Below are 20,112 nucleotides of genomic sequence, written 5' to 3' on the forward strand. Positions count from 1 at the left end.
TAAATACTGGGTTTGGGTCATTTGCCTGGTTATGATCCAATCACTGTGGCCAGGTCCTGGCTCATGTGCCCACCTCTCTAAGTCAGGCTGGCTCTATGCTTCCCAAACCACGGGGACTAAGAATGAGAATGCCAGCTCCCCAGAGGGATGTTCTAGGTCCCTCACATGTAAAACGAGACAAGAGTTCCTACCTTTTATATGAGGCTCATAACACTATGCCCAGCACATAGCAAGTAATCACTAGTTAGCACATAGAAAAGCTTTGGGATGTACACAAATTTCTACGCAGATAAAAAGTTATAACTAAAAACTTCCGTCATGGAACAAGAACGAATGAAAACAAATAAAATATGATTTCCATTCTTGCTCAAGATTCTAGAACAGTGCAACAAAATGCATCCAAGGAAAGGAGAAGAAAGGAAATAATAAAGTTACAAGCAAAAGTCAATGAGTCAGAAAACAGAAAATGGTAGTTGCACTTCTCAGTTGCTTTTTTGAAAAAAATAAATAAATGCACATACCTCTGGCAAGCTTAATAAAAAAAAAAGAGAGGCTGAAACACAAGTGTACTAGATAAGAATTAAAATTATGATACAAACAGATAGAATATTTTTAAAATTATAATTGAATACCATACACAATTTGAATACCTTGAAGAATAGAATGATTTTAGCATGTGTTTAATGTTTATGAAGTAAATATTACACCAATTAAATATGAATATATTGTCATGGAAAGAGATCAAACAAATATAGCAAAATCAAGAACACCCCCTTTCCTATATCCGTTCTCTTCACTCTTCTTCTTAAAAATAACCACTGTCAAGAGCTGGGTCTTCATTCTTTTCCCCCACTGATGCATTTACATATGTATTTATTTATGTCTTCAGTGTCATCTGGGAAAATCTACACGTGAGATAATATTTTCCATTCTGCTCTGGTAACTTACTTTTTCGCTTAAGCGAATGAGTCGATGATAAATCTGGTGTTGACATATGGATCTACCTCATCCAATTTTATAGCCTTGGAGTGTTCCTCAGGAAGGTAACCTTTTAAATTATTTAACCACTTCTCTATTGATGGACATTTAGGATGTTAGCAATTTTGCTCTTACAAACAACACGGAAATTGAGCATCTCTGTATGTGCATCTTTGGACACAAGTGCAAGTATTTCTTTAGCATAAATTCCTGAAAAGATTTATCATTTCTATTTTGATAGAAGGTGGCAACTTGTCTTCCTACAAGTCAACACCAATATACTTTTCACATAACTCTTTTAGATTTTCTATTTTCTGCTCATTCTTGAAAACATTTTCTATCATCAGTGTTTTACTCTGTCAATTGGATGAAGCCACCCAATAATTCATTTCATATTTTCACTTCTCCCCAGCAGCAATTTCTACTACTTATTGATTAGATGAGTCAAAAGATAAAGCTGCCCCCTTAGTTTTCATTTCTCCAGACTTGGGAATACTAGTAAAAATTCTCAGGATTACGTCCACACATCAGAATGGTCTCTGGGGATTGAAGGCAGACATAGGAGCAGAATGAAGCCTTATCCTCTGGCTCTGCTCTAATTGAATTAGGTTTCTCTCTCTCTCTCTTTTTTTTAATTGATGAATTTTGGAAAGGGAGGGGGGTACATTGTTTCTTCATTTTACTCGTTTCTTCAGGTATTGGGAAAGAGATTTTCTGTGAAAAAATTCAATCTTAAGGCAGAAATCTAGTTGAGCCTTTTCTACCAATCCAATATTCTCTTGATCCTCACTGATGATATTAATTTTACTTATTGAGAAATGTTTTTGCTGCTATTGTTTCTTCTGTTAGCTATTTTACCGATAGATATTGTTTTCTCTTTTAATGCAATTAAGTATTGATCTTTCCAGATGGTTCCAATTGGGTTGAACCAAATGTCATTACTGATGTTTGACTCTTTTGTAACCTACAATAACAGCAATCCCTTATGTGGCAAGTCTTGTAAGAATTTCTGTTTTTCTGCTTATGCTTTTCTATGTAATTTTCCCTATGATGGGGGTTAGGAGCAGTTGCCAGATGGGGTGGGCTGGCGCCTCGTGAACCAGAACCTCTGAGGGTTTCCCACTCTTGGGTCACACAGCAAGCATTGTGGGTGGGTGGGGTGAAGGAAGGGGACTGAACATCACTTCCCATTTCATCACCCTGATGAACTGCCCCTCCACTTTGTGAACCCACCTGTTGACTATCACATGGGGGCTACACGGGACCACCCTTTCCTCTACAACAGTTTCTCCTATAGTATTTTGGGCAGCTCTTGGCTCCATATATCTAATCTATTCTTCTGTCTTGCCTTAATGTATTCATCAACATTTCTGATCTACTTGTTACACCTTTTTCTTTTTTTTCCCACAAGGTAATGAGTATTCTCAGTTTACCATCTTGATCTAACTTCTCCTGAATGATTTTAGAGAATAATTACTGATTCAAGAAATGGTAGAAAATCTGAATATAGCAACCAAGAAAAAATGTTTTTAATTGTCAATGAATACCCATCCCCATTAGGGCACAAAATATGAATTGTTTTATGGATAACTTTTATATTAGTCTCAAGAAATATATACCCCATAAATTATTTATGCTCTTGCAGAGCATGGAAAAAAATATAGAAAGTTTTCATGGCATTTTAGAAAGCCAGCTATATGATAATAAAAAACCTGACAAAAATTGAATGCAATAAAAGACTGGCCTTTTGAATGAATATAGATGCAAGCATCCCAAATAAAATCTTAGCAAAACACTTACACCAGCCAAATAAAATAATAATAACAGTGCCACATTACCAAGAAAGTGAACGTGAGTAGATTTCAACAGAAACACAAATTGATGTACCATAAAATGTTATTAGATCAAAGAAAACAAACCAAACAGAACAGGCATCTCAATATCTGTAAACGGCATTAAACAAAATCCAACAACCATTTATAATTAATTTTTTTTTTTTTTTTTTTGAGGACGATTAGCCCTGAGCTAACTACTGCCAGTCCTCCTCTTTTTTGCTGAGGAAGCCTGGCCCTGAGCTAACATCTGTGCCAATCTTCCTCTACTTTATATGTGGGACGCCTACCACAGCATGGTGTGCCAAGCGGTGCCATGTCCGTACCCAGCATCCGAGCTGGTGAACTCCGGGCTGCCAAGAAGCGGAACGTGAGCACTTAACCACTGCGCCACCGGGTCGGCCCCAATTAATACGTATTTTTAACATTAGAAATGAAGTTAGAGCCAGCACTGATGGCCTAGTGGTTAAAGTTCAGCGCTCTCGCCACTTCGGCAGCTGGGACTCATTTCTTGGTCATGGAACCACACCACCCATCTGTCAGTTGCCATGCTGTGGTCACAGCTCACATGCAAGAACTACAAGGACTTACAACTAGGATATACAACCACGCACTGGGGGGCTTTGGGGAGAAAAAGAAGAAGATTGTCAACAGATATTAGCTCGGGGTGAATCTTTCCCTGCAAAAAAAAGAAAAAGAAATGAGGTTAGCTAATTCTTTAATAAGATGAAGAATCCACATGGAAAAGAGACCTAATGTCATACTTAAAGATCAAACTGTAGAAGCATTCCATTAAGAACATAAACAGAAGAAAGAAATCTGATCTTTTACTATTATTTTGTATTATTTTTACATTTCTAACCAATGCAACATGGCAAGAAAAATAAACAAGTTAGACTTTTGGAAAAGAGGATTTAAAATTTTTATCAACTAGAGATTAGATGATTGTCTATGAAAAACATTGAAAGTAATAGAAGTGCCAGTAAGGGTGCCAGTTATTGAATATACATAGAAAAGTTAATAGCTTGCTTATATATCAGGAAAAAAATCATGAAAAATATCGTGGGGGAAAGATTCATTCACAAAACAATCATACATCTAAATCACTTAGGAATAACCCTAGCAAAAGATGCAGGAATTTTCTGAAGACAAAAATTTTTCCTGTGTCATGTAACAATAGAATTCAATAGAATAGAATAATTATAATGTAATAAAATCAGGCATACCATGTTCTTGGAAGAGATTATATTATAAACATGTGAATTCCTCCTCAAACAATCAATAAATGTAATTAAAGTCCAATAAAAATGTAAACAGCCTATTATTGGGGTGATTGACCTAATAAATTTCAAATTTCTGGGAAAATAGATATATGAGAATAGTCTAGATATTTTGAAATGGCAGTTTAGGGTTTTGAGGCTGAAAATGATAGTATGTAATAAATACTATGATAATAATGTGTGGTCCTGATGAACGTGACAGATCAACAGAACAAAATAAGATGTCCTAGAAGAGATTCAGGTACATATCAAGTTAAATACAAGATAAATGTGTCATTTCAAGTCAGCAAGAAAAGAACAGGTGTTGGGAAAACCAGTTCATCATTTGGGAAAAAAAAAAAGTCAGATGGTTACCTTACAACAAATAGAGAAAGTGATTAGGTAAGAAACTTACTGAGAGTGTCTCTTTCTTGGTAACTCTCCCTAGTCTTCCTCATGCTCTCTTATGATATTTAGCACACTAGCTTGAATTTCCCTGTCTATACACAACAAAAAGAGACCTAATCATATACAGACAAAGAAACAACTATTTTTTTAATCGCTATATAGCCACGTCTAAAACATCATTTTGTCCTATGTAAATGGGTCTATAAAAATCACATTCTTATATAGTCTGGGATTTGAATTATTCTAGGTCCTCTGAGAGAGTGAGAACTGTGTCAGAGGTCAAGCTGTAAAAAGCTTAGAAGTGAGCTTGGGCTTTTAGTGTTTAATTAGTAAAGATAAGCATTATCTTTGTGGCCCCCAGCTAATATTATTTCAGCAGTTAAAGGACAGAATGCTAAAGAGAAGAGGCAATCAGATGGATCAAATGCACCTTCACCCTCACAGACGTAACAACCAGCAAAATCAGCCTCTTTTTCTCTCTCTCTTGTTTCTTGTCAAGGAAGGACTGCAAGAATTGTGAAGGTAATCAAGGTTGCAAGAAAATCAATTTCATGTCTTTCCTAGGAAATGACAAAGGTAAGAATGAACAGAAGCCCCAAAAGAAGAAAGCTTGTAGGAGATCTAACATGTTTCCAGGAGTCTTTGAGCTACTAGAGTCTACTAGGCGGATGTTTCCAGTAGTCCTACAGGTGTGAACAAGATACAGCAAGGAACTGCAGACTGAACTGGAAACATGTGTTTTACTGAAGTCAGAGATAAAATAAGAATTCTGTTGAGTCGTGATGGAAAATCTTTGAGCATGCTATTTCCTTAGAGAGATGCCCAGCCTTACTGGTTAGGAGCATTGGCTTTGGAGTCAGACAGAAGTTTCTCGTCTTCTTTGAGCATCAATTTCTCCATCTGTCAAAGGGGATGGTAAAACCTACTCTCGGGGGACCACGTGAGAACTAAGTGAGATCATGGTCACAAAGCACTTAACACACAGGAAGAGCTTGTAAATACTAGCTATTATTATTATTTATTTATTTTTGCTAAGGAAGATTTGCCTTGAGCTAACATCTGTTGCCAATCTTCCTTTATTTTGTATGTGAGCTGCCACCACAGCACGACCACTGACAGACGAGTGGTGTAGGTCCATGCCTGGGAACCGAACCCAGGTCACTGAAGCAGAGCTCACCATACTTAACCACTAGGCCACCAGGGCTGGCCCAATACTAGTTATTATTATTAAGCTAATTGCACTAATTTGTTGGGTTTGAGTTGTGTCCTCCCAAAAGGTGTGTTGAAGTCCTTAGTACCTGGGAATATGATCTTATTTGGAAATAGAGTCTTTACAGATGTAGTTAATATTTAAGTTAAATCAAAGTCATAGTGGATTAAGGTGGGCCCTCAGTGCAATCACTGGTGTCCTTATAAGAAGAGACACAAACACAGAGACACACACAGAGGGAAGATGACCATATGAGATGGAGGCAGAAATCAGAGCAATGCATATACAAGCCAAGGAACACCAAAGATTGCCAGCAACCAGCAGAAGGTAGAAAGAGGCAAGGAAGAATTCTTCCCTAGAGCCTTTGGAGAGAGTGTGGCTCTGCTGACACCTTATTACAAACTTTCAGCCTCCAGAACTATGAGAAAATAACTTTCTGTTGTCTAAAACCACCTAGTTTGTGGTAATTTGTTATGGCAGCCCTAGAAAAATAATACAATGTGCAGTAATTAATCTTGCCCTTTTAGTTGCTTAATAATATGACTGAAAAAACTATATCATTGCGTAGAAAATAATAACCAGAACTAAAAATGTGCATTTATTTTACTGTTGTACTACATGTGTTTTCATTAAAAAAACAAACTGATGCAATCCTTCTGTTCTAGAAGTTCCAGTACAACTAGAAAAGACACAGTAGATGGAGAAAGAGAGCAGATGGGACTAATTCTTTGGGTTGGCATCATTTGGGTCTTCATCTGGAAAGGTAACTCAATGAAGGAGAAAGCAGTAAAGGAGGGAGTGTTTGCAAATAACACTGTAAGAGCCTGAGCCTGTATCTGACCTAGAACAGAAACCCCAAGGGGGACAGAAAACAAAACCTCTCCTCTTGATAGTCACTGTCTACTTCCTTGTCAGTTACCCAACTGTGTATAGCACTCTTTCGTGAATTTGTGGATAATGTGATATTTTCCATCATCTGTGAAATTTTATTTATTTTCCATCATCTTCATTTGTTTTATGTGCTTTGTGAACTAACTTGCAGAAAGCAAAATTTGCTTAAGTGGAATATTGCATAACCTGAGGAGCATATGCAATGATTGTTCTAATTCCAATTAATATTCCTGCTTAGCCATATTAGTCTTTTTTTTTTTTTTTGATTTTGTGAAAAGCCATTCACTAGAAGGGGAAAGGAGATGGGTCCTAAGAGGATAATCTCTGGCTGTAAATATTTGTGTTTATGTGTCTTTATGCTTATGTATGATATGCACATGCCTTATCCAGGTATTCCAGAGAACAATGAAGAGGACATTATTTGGGCAAAGACAGTAGAAAAGATCTCTCATCTTGAATTGAAAGTATCGAATCTTAAGAGCTTGGTGAATATGAACATTTAATGACTTGATCAAATAAGAGCTGTTTAGACAGCAGGAGATCAAACCATCCAAACTTGAAAACTGTATTTAACTTTGACCAAGTCAATATGCATAAAAAAATCAGTGGTAATTAGTCTTGCACTCCTAGTTGCTTAATAATCTGACTGAAAAAGCTACATGATTGTGTAGAAATAATAATCAGGACAAAAAAGAAAAATGAAAACCATTTGTTGGAAGAGGTGGTATCCGCGGGTGTTCTAAGGCGTGCCTTAGATGTTCTTCTGAGTCAACTAAGCATAAGCCTCTATACCTACTTCAGTGAGCGGTGCAGGCACAAAAATCTCAGGCTGGAAAACCAGGTGTGCAAAAAATGACTTTCTTATGCTTTTGAAAACTGAACTGAATTTCCATTTTGAGCACCCATTTTTCTAACTGGCAGAAATGTAATCTCAGTCCATTCTGGGTAATCTCAGGGTCTTGCCCTGCCTTACCCGGCCCGGCACCCCTATCAATCCTTCTGCTCCCACTGCATAGCTCTCGTTTGGTCTTAGAAAGTACCAAAATATCAAAGGGAATCTGGGTTTTGGCCGTTGTTACCCATCCATGGGGCATCTGATGAGTGGCGCTTCGTCCTACCTGTCCTCAGTCACCAGTCCACGCCTATCACAGCTGTGTCATGCCTTGTTCCTGAACCCCAGGCTTCTGCAGACTCTGCATCCTTCTCCAGACCCTGCTCCCTCTCTGTTGTTTCTGGGCCCTTCTTCCATGCCTCTGGAGCTTTGAGGGGCCCGTAGGGAGTTGATGCCAGTACTTTCTGCTAAGAAAACCACAGCCCTTCTCCTTTTCTACTCTTATGATGCTCTGAGATGGGGGATCTCTTAGAGGCTTGCCCCTTCCCTAGGCCCTCCCTGGGGACTGAGACACAAGTCTCCTTTGCTCTCAGATTCCCTCAGGCTTATCTACACGATCTGTGTCTCTCCTCCAGCTCCTGCCAGACTATGATTTGGGAGTGGGAGTGACAGGAGATTGGCTCCTGCTCAGGAAGCACCAGCATGTCACTCTCTTACTTTCCCCCTGATTCACTTCTCTCTTCTACAACACAAGGAATGTTTTTAAATCTTCTTTAGACGGGGAGAACCAAGGAAACTCACTCAGACTCCCCTTATTTTTCAGATCTATTACTCATGCCCCACCTCCTTCTAAAGTTCACCTAAGAGATTAACTTAATTTTTATCTATGCAATGTATGTGATATGTTTAAAATAAAAGAAAGTATCAATATTATAATAAAACAAAGGAAAAATTATGGACTCAGCATCCTCTACTTGCAGAAAAGAAATTGAAAAGAGGACAAATAAAATAACCACAAAGCCCTCATTGAATCAACTTTTAGCTTTACGTTACTTATTTAAATAGGTCCCATGTTTAAACTAACAGTTCTTGTTTCTTCTGATGCTTAATTTTTATTGTAGCCAAGAGATTTTTAAAATCTGGATGGTCAGTCTACTGAAAAATGTCTCTTGATCCTTTTGCATGCTAATTCATTCCTTGATAAGGTATGTTTCAAAACCTGCTCGCATTTCTTTCATATGTCACAGAATCTAAAAGAATTGACTCAGAACAGAATCAAGAAGCATGAGGAAATCTCTGTGCAATTATTAATCTTTCCAATTATTTTTGGCCAAATCAATAATTCATGAAAATTACCATTTGTCAAGTCCTTAGTTAAAACCCTATCCCCTGGGGGAGGTGGGCCCCTGGAGAAATAATAGAACAAAGAAAATGCCAGACACTTTGGGAACTGTCCCCTACCTGGTCTCAAAGTAAACCAAGCCCTCACTCTATGCAGCTGAGGCTCCAGCATGCTCAGGAAACATTGGTCCTCCGAGCTTCAGACAATAGCAAGCCCTATAAAGCTTAGGATTATATTTCTTGACGTGTGTTCCTCAGAACAATGAATGTTACTGGATAGGGCAAGGGTAAAGGGAGTCCATGGTCCAAAAAGCTTGGAAAACATTAGAATAAGCAAAATTTAACTGTTTTCTCTCCTCAAAAGTCGTTTCAGAGCCTGTAATATGCTAAAGTTTGTCAGGAATTCTCAAGAGAGGATATAGTTTCCCAAGGTTATTCGATCGCAGATTACTTTGTTATGAAACATTTCCCAGGACTACGGTTATATTTGGGGAAACTCTGGCCTCTTCCTCATACACTGGAAACGATAAGAACAGACCTGAGCATCTACTGAGAGTAAGACCTGCTAGGAACAACCCCCATGCCCAGCACATGCCTGGCTTTTGCGACTATTAGCTCCTTGTGAGCCTCTCTCCCTCATCATCCTTTCTTGTCCAAACTATGAGTTTTGCGCACTAATATTGGTAACAACACTTCTTAATATTGTCTTGTAATAACTTTTTCTTGTTTTGTTTCTCAGTCTGGAACAACCACCTTGCTCATCTCTATCTGCAAAAATCTTACTTCCTCTTCAACAAAGTCCTTCTTAAATTCCACTTACTTTGGGAATTCTTGGTGATCTTTCTATTCTCTTTGAATTCTTAATAACTCACAGCTTGGAAATTAATAAATTTTTAATCGTCATATCACTTGAGATTGAGAAAACAAGTTTGGCTCCAACATGAGATGAGTAAGAATCATATAAAATTTAGACAGCGAGCAAAATAGTCACTGTGAACTCATTTCAAGCCTACTTCATCCCTTGGTGAGAGCCGACTTGTGACTAAGGCTGTCTCTTCAGTTCCGACAGTGACTTGACCCACCTTCCATTCCCACTTGGCCACTTGACTGCTACCCACTGGACTCCATCTCTCCAGTGCTACTGGCATGTCCCCAAGTTAATGCAGATCAAGGACCAGCATGCCTGACTGCAAAGAGAGATGAAAAAACCCACCAGCAGACAAACACCCGGCCAACTGTGAAAGGACCAATTCAACGGGAATACTTGGAGTGGCTTTTGACTTTTATTTTTCCCTCATGTGTTCTATCTACGGTGCCACAAAGTTTTATGTTTCTTTCTTTGTAAGATATTTTAGATTTTTCTCTTTCTATTTGTAACCTCCGCCAACAGTGCAGTTTGGGATTCTACGATTTCATGGCTGGTCTCTCCACTGGGTTGTCCACTTCAAGCTTTTCTAACCCTTCCAGCTTTCAGCTCTCAAAGTAATTTTCTAAAATGCTGCCTTAATTATTCCTGTCTTAATGAAATCAGGAACTTGAATTTGAAGTCTGAAGGTCCTAGACCCTAACTTTTTTTGTCTCTTTGTTTTTCTTTGACTATAAATAAATCTGAGTTTATGGGACCAGGTAGCTTTATATCCCAAGCATGAATGAATCAACCTTCTATTCTCCTAATGTTTCTGTGATTGAAATAAGTTCAGAGAAGCAAAAGGTTTCCATTCATGAATAATAAAGCCTTTAAAAACTGTATTGGAATGATCTGCACATGTAATCCAAAGCAACAGGGGTATCTGGGGTGTGAGAGTGACCAATTAGATTTCAAAAGCAAACATTCTGATTTGTAGTAAAAAATTCAGTAATGTGTTAGACATCTCCTAGGGTAAATAAAATGTCAGAATTTTAATTTAATTTAATTTGAGCTGTGCTCTCTGGAGTCGGGTTAGGTGGCCACAGTTCAGGCCTGGCTGATGTGCTGGGGGCAGGAAGGCAGGTACAATCCCAAAAGTGAGAGCAGGTGCTTCCAGGTAGGTCTTAGAGGGTGAGCATGAGCAGTGCAGGCTGGGGTCATTAATAAGATCACCAGTGGGATTGTCTGAGCAGACAAGAAAGCCTGTCTGGTGGAGTAGAAAACCAGATCTGATGAAATCGAGACATACTGCTCTAAAATCCCAACGAACCTTGAAAATAACAACAGAATTTACCCCAGGTAGAGAGGAATCCAGGTCTCAGATCAAGTTCCCAGGAATCTCTCTCTCCCTCTCTCACCTCTGCATGCCTGTGTTGATTTCTTCCTAAGGCAGGTTTTGCTTCACAGAGGAAAGTATAGCCACCAGCAGCTGAGGCTCCCATCCCACCAGCCTGGCAAACCTTGGGCAGAGAGCACAGCTTTTCCGGTAATTCTAGCAAAGTCCTGCCATTGAACCTCTGGACCTGCCTTGATTTACCTGCATTTTCTAAACCAGACCCTATGGACTAGAAGACAGCCTACTCTAATATCTAAAGCTAGGGGTGAGTTGAGCTGTATTGAGATTTATGGCATTAGTATAAGGAAAAGTGTTTGCCCAGAGGAAAATCCAGATGCCATTATTAGAAGGCCAGAGAAAAATTATAGATATTCACCAGTGTGATATTGTGATTTTCAAGAAATATATATTTGGTCACTCAGATGACCAAAATATATTTCTCATATAATTTTGGTCTTGGTCCACAGTTCCTGGCTCACAGCTCCCCAAACCCTTGGACTTTCCTAAGGTGTTGAGAGTTACAAAGGTGTCTTGTTATGTTAATGAAGGTGACTTTTGGACTCCACCTAAGGTTGGGGGCTGGTTGCCAGAAGAACCAGCCATATGATCAGAGGATTGGAACTTTTAGCCCCACCCCCTGCCCAGCCCCCAAATCTTCTCTAGGGTCATTAGTTAATCAACACGTCTTTACTGGGCATCTCCTTGCACCAGGTAATATGCTAGATGTTCCAGGTGTACTACTGTGGGGGCCTGGAATTGCCACCCCAAGATATGTCTCTTTGGCATGATTATTTGGGGCTGGTTGCTTCGATAAACTGGGATGGGGAGGGAGGCTCTGAGGAGTGGAACTTGCTTGCCCTTTGTTAAGAAACATTTACATTGTAAAGGAGATCTCCATCTGTAAAGAGACCTCCCTCTCTGCACCAGGAAGAAGAAAGGGGATGACTTTATCTCTAGAAACTCTTAATCAATGCCAAAGGGAAGGACTTAAATCTGCATAATAATCTTATTCCTGTTTCTGGTAACCTCCTGTAACTGACTCTCTCCACCCCTACCATCCTCCTTTGTCGTTAGCTGGATATGATATTTAAGGTGGGGGCTTCAGCCATTTTGGCGAGTTGCTCAGCTTGCCTGAGCCTCCCATGTATACATGTTATAAAGCTTTGTTTAATTTTCTCCTGCTATTCTGTCTCATGTGAATTTAATTCGTTCTCCAGCCAGACGAACCCAGAGAGGGTAGAGGAAATGTCTTCCTCCCCTACACTACTGAGCAATGGTCTTGGGCCCCTTGGAGTGCTTACAGTCTAAGAGGGAAGCATAGACAGAACCACACACCTATAACATTACAAACCTTCATAAAGTCTGTAAGGAAAACTTCTTGGAACTTTGAGAATCTGGACCAGGGGACTTGATCAAACCAGGGGCAGGGGGTGGACAGGGAAGGCATCCTTGAAGATGCGTTTTGCGCTATCTGTAGGATGTCGGGGGTGCACATACTAGGAAGAAATACCATGTGCCCTGGGACAGGAAAAGACAGGGCACATCTGGGAACTGAATGTGAATCTGATGAATATTTGGTACAACATTTGGCATTTCAGTTGAACACAATGCAATTTTGCATTCTAAGGAATGTGTACTTGTTTTGTCTCATTAAGATGATAAGCTCCGAAGACCTGTATTTCACCATATTCAGGACATAGTCTGTTTGCTCTCCCAAAGCCATTTTACCCCCTGCCCCGGCTCCAGCTCCAGGAGGCGAACCTGGCTGTATTACATGAATGGGTTCCCCAGCTCTCTGGCTTCCACACTGGTTTGACCAGTGGTGCCCTGGCAGGAGATGAAGACAAGGATGAAAGTGAGGAACAGACAAGAAAAGAACAGGGCAGTGGAGGGCCATAGCGTTATTTCTTAGATTCGTTTGCCTTCTGGGGTAAGTGGAAGTAAAAAAGGTCCAGTAAAGCACCCTACATTCTTTGAACAGAACCATTTATGAGGCCACACACATCAATTATGCTCATTAATACAGGTGCCCAAAGAATGCTCTCCAGGTTCTCCATACTTCTAGAAAGTCTTAAGTCTTTTTAAAAAATATCTATCTCTATATCTATTTATCTCTCTATAGATGGATATATATATAATTTCATATATATAACTTTATATATAAATTATAGATATTATAATAAATGCATATATAAATTACCCAACAGCCGACATCATACTCAATGAGGAGAAGCTGAACACCATCCTCGAGAACAGGAACAAGACAAGGATGCCCACTCTCACCACTCTTATTCAATATGGTACTGGAGGTTTTGGCCAGAGCAATTAGGCAAGAGAAAGGAATAAAAGGAATCCAAACAGGGAGTGAAGAAGTGAAACTCTCACTCTTTGCAGATAACATGATCTTATATATAGAAAACCCTAAAGAATCCATTGGAAAACTATTAGAAATAATCAACAATGAAAGTAAAGTTGCAGGGTTAAAAACTAAACTTACAAAAATCAGTTGCATTTCTATACTCTAATAACAAACTTATAGAAGGAAACTCAAGAATATAATTCCATTAACAACAGTGACAAAAAGAATAAAGTACCTAGGAATAAATTTAACCAAGGAGGTGAAGGACTTATACAATGAAAACTATAAGACATTGTCGAAAGAAATAGATGATGACAAAAAGAAATGGAAAGAGATTCCATGCATATGGATTAGAAGAATAAACATAGTTAAAATGTCCATACTACCCAAAACAATCTACAGATTCCATGCAATCCCAACCAGAATCCCAATGACATTCTTCACAGAAATAGAACAAAGAATCCTAAAATTCATATGGGGCAACCAAGGATCCCGAATTGCTAAAACAATCCTGAGAAAAAAGAACAAAGCTGGAGGCATCACAATCCTTGACTTCAAAATGTACTACAAAACCATAGTAATCAAAACAGCGTGGTACTGGTACATAGACAGGAACACAGATCAACGGACCAGAACTGAAAGCCCAGAAATAAAACCGCACGTCTATGGACAGCTAATCTTCGACAAAGGTGCCAAGAACACATAATGGAGAAAAGATAGCGTCGTCAATAAATGGTGTTGGGAAATCTGGACGACTACTTGCGAAAGAATGAAAGTAGACCATTATTTCATGCCATACACAAAAATTAGCTTAAAATGGATCAAAGACTTGAAGATAAGTCTTCAAACCATAAAACTACCTGTTAAAATGGCTATGATCACTAAGACTAAAAATAATAAATGTTGGAGAGGGTGTGGAGAAAAGGGAACTCTCATACACTGCTGGTGGGAGTGCAAACTGGTTCAGGCACATGGAAAACAGTATGGAGATTCCTCAAAAAACTAAAAATAGAAATAGCATATGACCCAGCTCTCCCACTACTGAGTATCTACCCAAACAACTTGAAATCAACAATCCAAAGTAACATATGCACCCCTATGTTCATTGCAGCACTGTTCACAACAGCCAAGACATGGAAACAATACAAGTGCCCATCAATCGATGATTGGATAAAGAAGATGTGATATATATATATATACACACACACAATAGAATACTACTCAGCCATAAAAAAGACAAAATCATCCCATTTGCAACAACATGGATGGACCTTGAGGGTATTATGTTAAGTGAAATAAGCCAGACTGAGAAAGACAAGCACCACATGATTCTACTCATATGTGGAAGATAAACAAACACATAGACAAAGAGAACATGTCACTGGTTACCAGAGGAAGGGGGACAGGGGGTGGGCACAGGGGATGAAGGGGAGCCCTTATGTGATGACGGACAAGAAATAATGTACAACTGAAATCTCACATTGATGTAAACTATTATGAACTCAGTAAACAAACAAAAATTATATATAACTTTAATACATAAAAAATTATTTTATATATTATTAATGATATAGTATACATAAATTATAGTTTTATATAAATTATAAATTATATAAAATATATTTGATATATATTATAATGTATATTTATGATATTATATATTGTGATATATACTGTGTGTGTGAATATATATATATATAACTTTAAAGGAAACTAATCAGTATATTAATCATGATCATCTCTGGGCAATGAAATTTGACATTTTGAGTGTATTTGTGTTATTTTATTTTTTATACTTGGTTGTATGTCAAGTGTTTTAAATAAACATGAGTTATTGATTCCAGGACAGGTAGGAGAGAGTCATTTTTTAAAATACTCCTTACTTTAAACTGTCAACCCTCTGTGGGTGGGGTCTGAGGGAAGATAAGCAGTCTTTTGTGCAGTAGCATGGATGGGTGTATAATATCAGGGGTGGGAAGGGCCTGCGGGCAGGAGCCCCGAGGACACGGGGTGAGGACAGTGGAGCAGGAGTGGGCACGCACTGAGGGGAGAGAAGGTCCTGAGAAGAAAGCTGGAGGTCTGTGAACATCCATCTCACCTGTTTCACCACTGAGGACGAGACCGCCTTCTATGAGAGCAAGAGCTTTCCCGGCAGAACCTTACCACTTTTAAGGGGTGGCTATATGCTTTAACACGGAATGACAAAGAGAGAGGAAGAAGCAAGAAGAAACTGCAACAAAGGCCATAGCACTTGTTAGTCATTTGGTAGCTATCTTTTCCCTTCAAAGCACCATAGTAATGATTAGCTATGACTGGTTTCGTCTAATAAATGCATCGGAATGGATGAAAGGAAGCACTTTCTAAAGGGCTGTGGAGTGCGACTGTAACTAATGTCATCATGAGACTTTAATCAGTCTTCTTGATTTTTTCCATGATTAGACACAACGCCATATACCCGTCCCCTATTGTTTTGTCAAGAATCTTTCCCGGAACCTTTCCCTGAGAGATCGCCTTGGGTGGCCTGTGTCCCACCAACAAAGCTCGCTGCTTCTCTCAAGATGACTTCTCTCAAGTCATCTCTGGATGACTTTTTCCTCCTAGGTTTTGAGAACCTCTCCTCTCCCTCATTCCTTTAGATTTAAAGGTGGCAACAGCCCAACACCACTAGCCCAGGATCATCGCACTATGCCTGAGCCTTTGGCTGTTCCACTCTTTTGTAAACAAGTCTTTTTTAAATAATCCCTCCAAGAATTATCCCAAATTGAATGTGCTGTTTCCGTTGGGACTCTGACAGACACACCCCTCTCACCAAAAGCAGCACCCCCCTCTATGCTGTCCAGTGTGGTAGCCACCAGCCACATGTGGGTACTGAGCATTTGAAACTCGTCCCAATACAGAAGTACCCGAAGTGTAAAATACACACTAGATTTCAAAGACCTGGTGTGAAAGGAAAGAACATAAATGACCTCAATAATTTTTATATTGTCTATACATTAAAATCACATTTTTAGGCACATTAGATGTATTACTAAAACTGCTTCTTTTTACCTTTTTAAAGATGGCTACTGGAAATTTTAAGTGACCTATGAGGCTCATATTGTGGCTCTTATTTTATTTCTAATGATGAGAAAGGCCCTGGATATTGTGAGTGGTCCTGAGAACGAGGTCTCCTACACAGCGTGGATGTTAATACCCACAGAAAGGAAATCCCTATGCTCAGTGAAATTATCATGCACAATATTCTATTGTTTTGGAGCTAGAAGGAAACTTGGAGACTGCCATTTTCCAGATGAGGAAACCGAGGCGTGTTTGTAAGCATTTACGGGATTGCATATGCTCAGAATAACTTTAAAACAGTCTTTGTTTTTGTGTCTTCCTTCTGCAAATCAGACTGAAATACCTAGAGAAAAACTTTAAAAGATTTTAAAGTTCAAGTAAGTATTAAACCTCTACTGGTTTGTCGATATCCAATTTTAAAACACGAAGAGGCCTTACTTAGAGCTTGGCAGCACTTGCTGTTCATCCTTGTGAAAACCCATTGCTTTAGGGCATCGGCATCAGAATTCAATAAGCTCTTCGCTGCTTTGTAGACTAGGTTGAGATTGGTACTTTATAAACATAAAACCATGCCAGCACTGAGTATTTATCCAGCAGGGCATAAATACACCACTTCCGCCCAAGCACCGAGTTACGACCACCACTCGCTCCCCTTTGGAAGGTTAAGAAGGACTTCCCTGATTTCTTCCTCCGTGGTCAAATCGAGCGCACCCAGGAAGGCAGGCGAGAAGAAGGTCTGAAGTCCCAACACTGGGCAGCAGGAATTCCCAGTGAATGTCCTGCATCCCGGGCGCCAGGCCTGCTGCGGGCCCTGGTCAGCATCCACGGTGGGCCCAGAAAGCTGCCTCCACAGCCGACAGGAGTTGGTGTGAGACGGCCAGGCTACCGCCCACATTGCGGGGCGTCCTGCCGAGACAAGGAAGCCAAGAAATAGGAACAAATCGGACTGGAATGAAAAACCACCTCGTGCAGGTTCCCCGGGCCACCTCCCTCCATTAAACAGCAAGGCGATATGGAGCCCTTCCTGACCCGCTGTCTGAGGAGCACATTTAGAGGATACAGGGTCAGGGGAGGCAGGAGAAAGAGGAAACCGCTGTTTATGAAAGGTTATTTAACTCCGTTCCCGGGACGAGTGCGCGCGCGCGCGCACACACACACACACACACACACAAACAACATTTAAGAAAAAAATTCCTTCTTCAAAAACTGGGCATGTGGATTTGGAGTCGAAGCTGATATATATTTTTTCATCTTAATTTCTCCCCTTGCTTTATTTATTGACTTATTTCCTAAGAGGCTGTTTCTTTCTAGGTCCTAGAGAACTCTCGATCATCTTAAGCTAATATAAAGGAAAACAATCAAAGGGGGGAAATACTGCTGGCGGGGAGAGAAGGCTTCGCTCGAGGGCCCGGCGTGGACAGTGGACTAGGTGGGAGTCAAAGCTGTTGTGGAGGAATTCCGTTCGCCCCCGACAGATGGGGGCGTGGCGCGCATCGCGCTGCTGGGAACTGCGGCCAACAAAACTTCCGAAGGTTCCAAGAGGTGGCGGGGGGCGGGGAAGGATGTAGCGAGGGAGGCGGGAGGGAAGCAGAGCGCAGGGGACTTGGAGGGGGCCAGGGCTGCGAAGAGCTGAGCGGAGGTGGAGAGGTTTGGGAGCCCCTGATCCAGTGAGCGGCTCGCTGGGTGGAAGTCAGGCCCCCGGGGATCCGGCCGGCCCTCGCTGTCAGTCAGGCGACCCGGGAGCCGCCGGAGCTCCCCGCTCGGCTCGAAGGGGGCGAGGCTGCCCGCGGGGCTGTGGGGCGGGAGAGGGCGGAGTGGGGAAGGGGCGTCGCCCCTGTCGCCCCCGCCCTCTCCGATGTCATTGGACTGCCGCTGCGGGGTCCGCGCCACCTTTTCTCCATCCCACCCCGCCTGCCCAGCTGCGCTTGTCCGGGGGCTGGTCCAGCCCGGGCCGTTGACGTCACCGCCAAGTTTGCAGCCCTCGGCGCCCCACGTGTGGCGGCGGCGGCGGCCAGGGAGGCGGCCGGGGAGCGCCTGCGAGCACAGTGGCCGCGGCCGCTGACAGGTCCCGCGCAGCCCGGCTCCGCCACGCCGCTCACAGGTGGGGCCCGAGAGCAGTTTGGAGCAGCCGGGCGCGCACGAAGAGGGGTGGACGGCTCGGCGCGGGCCTGCTGGCTCCCGCTCGGGCAGAGGGACTCCGGGGGACCTCATACCAGGGCCGGAGGGCGCGCCCCGGCGGGCAGGGGGGCCGAGGAAACAGAGAGGCACCGCCTCTCGCCGCTGTCTGGAGCGCACGGAGCTCAGCGGCCCCGGAGCTGCGCGTGCCTGCCCCGGGACCAGCGAGGGATGCACGATCGCTGAGCGGAGATCCGCGCCGAGAGGCCGCTGGGGCCGGGGCTGAGACGCTCGCCTTCGCCGCCGTCGCCAAGACTCCCATTCCGGCGACTCTCAGGGAACTGGGGCGCCGAGCACTGCCCCAAGACTCAGAACTTGGGCGACTCTTAAGACGATGGTTTCTTAAGCACGGCACCACGTCCCCCTTCCCACCCCCTCGACCGGAGGCAGGGATCCCGCGCGGGGCTCCCGGTGCTCCTCTTCCCTAGGAGCCCCGGCTGCCGCCTCCCCGGGCAGCTCGCACGCCGCAGGGACGCACGGGCGATGCGGCCTCCGTCCAGCGCGCAGGCCCTCCTGGAGGATGTCAGGGCACCTGGCAGGGTCCCGGCCTAGCATGGCCCCCGCGCTGCCCGACGTCGCCTCCGGCTAGGATGGCCCCTCCGGGCCCGGCCGGCGCCCACCCCACCTCGGCCGAGCCGCTGTCCCGCAGCATCTTCCGGAAGTTCTTGCTGATGCTCTGCTCCCTGCTCACGTCCCTTTACGTTTTCTACTGCCTGGCCGAGCGCTGCCAGACCCTGTCGGGCCCCGTCGTGGGGCTGTCGGGCGGCGGCGAGGAGGCGGGGACCCCGAGTCCCGGCGTCCTGGCCGGAGGCCCGAGGGAGCTGGCGGTGTGGCCCGCGGCGGCGCAAAGAAAGCGCCTCCTGCAGCTGCAGCAGTGGCGGAGTCGCCGGCCGCCCGAGCCGCGCGGCGACGGCGAGGAGGCTGCCTGGGAAGAGGAGACCCCCGGCCTGGCCGGGGCTCCTGGCGGCTCCGGGGCCGGGAGCAGCGTGGCCGAGGCCCCGCCGGGGACCCTGGCCCTGCTGCTGGACGAAGGCAGCAAGCAGCTGCCGCAGGCCATCATCATCGGCGTGAAGAAGGGCGGCACGCGGGCGCTGCTGGAGTTCCTGCGCGTGCACCCCGACGTGCGCGCCGTGGGCGCCGAGCCCCACTTCTTCGACCGCAGCTACGACAAGGGCCTCGCCTGGTACCGGTGAGCTGGCGCGGGGCGCAGACGGAGGCAGCCAGAGCGGGCGGCCGTGGGCCGGCTCAGGTGGGAGGTGGGCTTGAGGGCGCCAGTGATGACCCCCAGTTCACCTCCCTTCGTTTCATGCGGAAGGCAAAAGGTCATCAGCAGTTGTCCTTAGGTTGAGGGGTCTCCTTCCCCACCGTGCCTTCTCTTTCCAGGGAGGTGGATGTTGAGGGAAGGAGTGGGCTGGAAATTTTGGCCTTAATTTTTTCTTTAGTCCGTGGCATTCCCTTTCCCCCGAATAGCCAATCTTGTCTTTTTTTTTCCTGCTCTGAGAAAGTATCCATGTTGTTAGCTAAAGA

The 20,112-nt window shown here is 43.2% G+C and overlaps 1 protein-coding gene across 1 annotated transcript in view; it reads left to right on the forward strand.

Annotated features, from left to right (window-relative positions):
* The first annotated feature begins 17,664 nt into the window (after nucleotides 1-17,664).
* HS3ST3A1 (heparan sulfate-glucosamine 3-sulfotransferase 3A1) overlaps nucleotides 17,665-20,112 on the forward strand; it is a 93,383-nt gene continuing 90,935 nt past the window's right edge. Inside the window, exon 1 of the mRNA XM_014864184.3 lies at nucleotides 17,665-19,774. Coding sequence (XP_014719670.2) covers nucleotides 19,176-19,774 — 599 coding nt within the window. The 5' untranslated portion in view covers nucleotides 17,665-19,175. The remainder of the gene's footprint in view (nucleotides 19,775-20,112) is intronic.

Source organism: Equus asinus, chromosome 13, assembly GCF_041296235.1.
Source record: "Equus asinus isolate D_3611 breed Donkey chromosome 13, EquAss-T2T_v2, whole genome shotgun sequence".
NCBI lineage: Eukaryota > Metazoa > Chordata > Mammalia > Perissodactyla > Equidae > Equus > Equus asinus.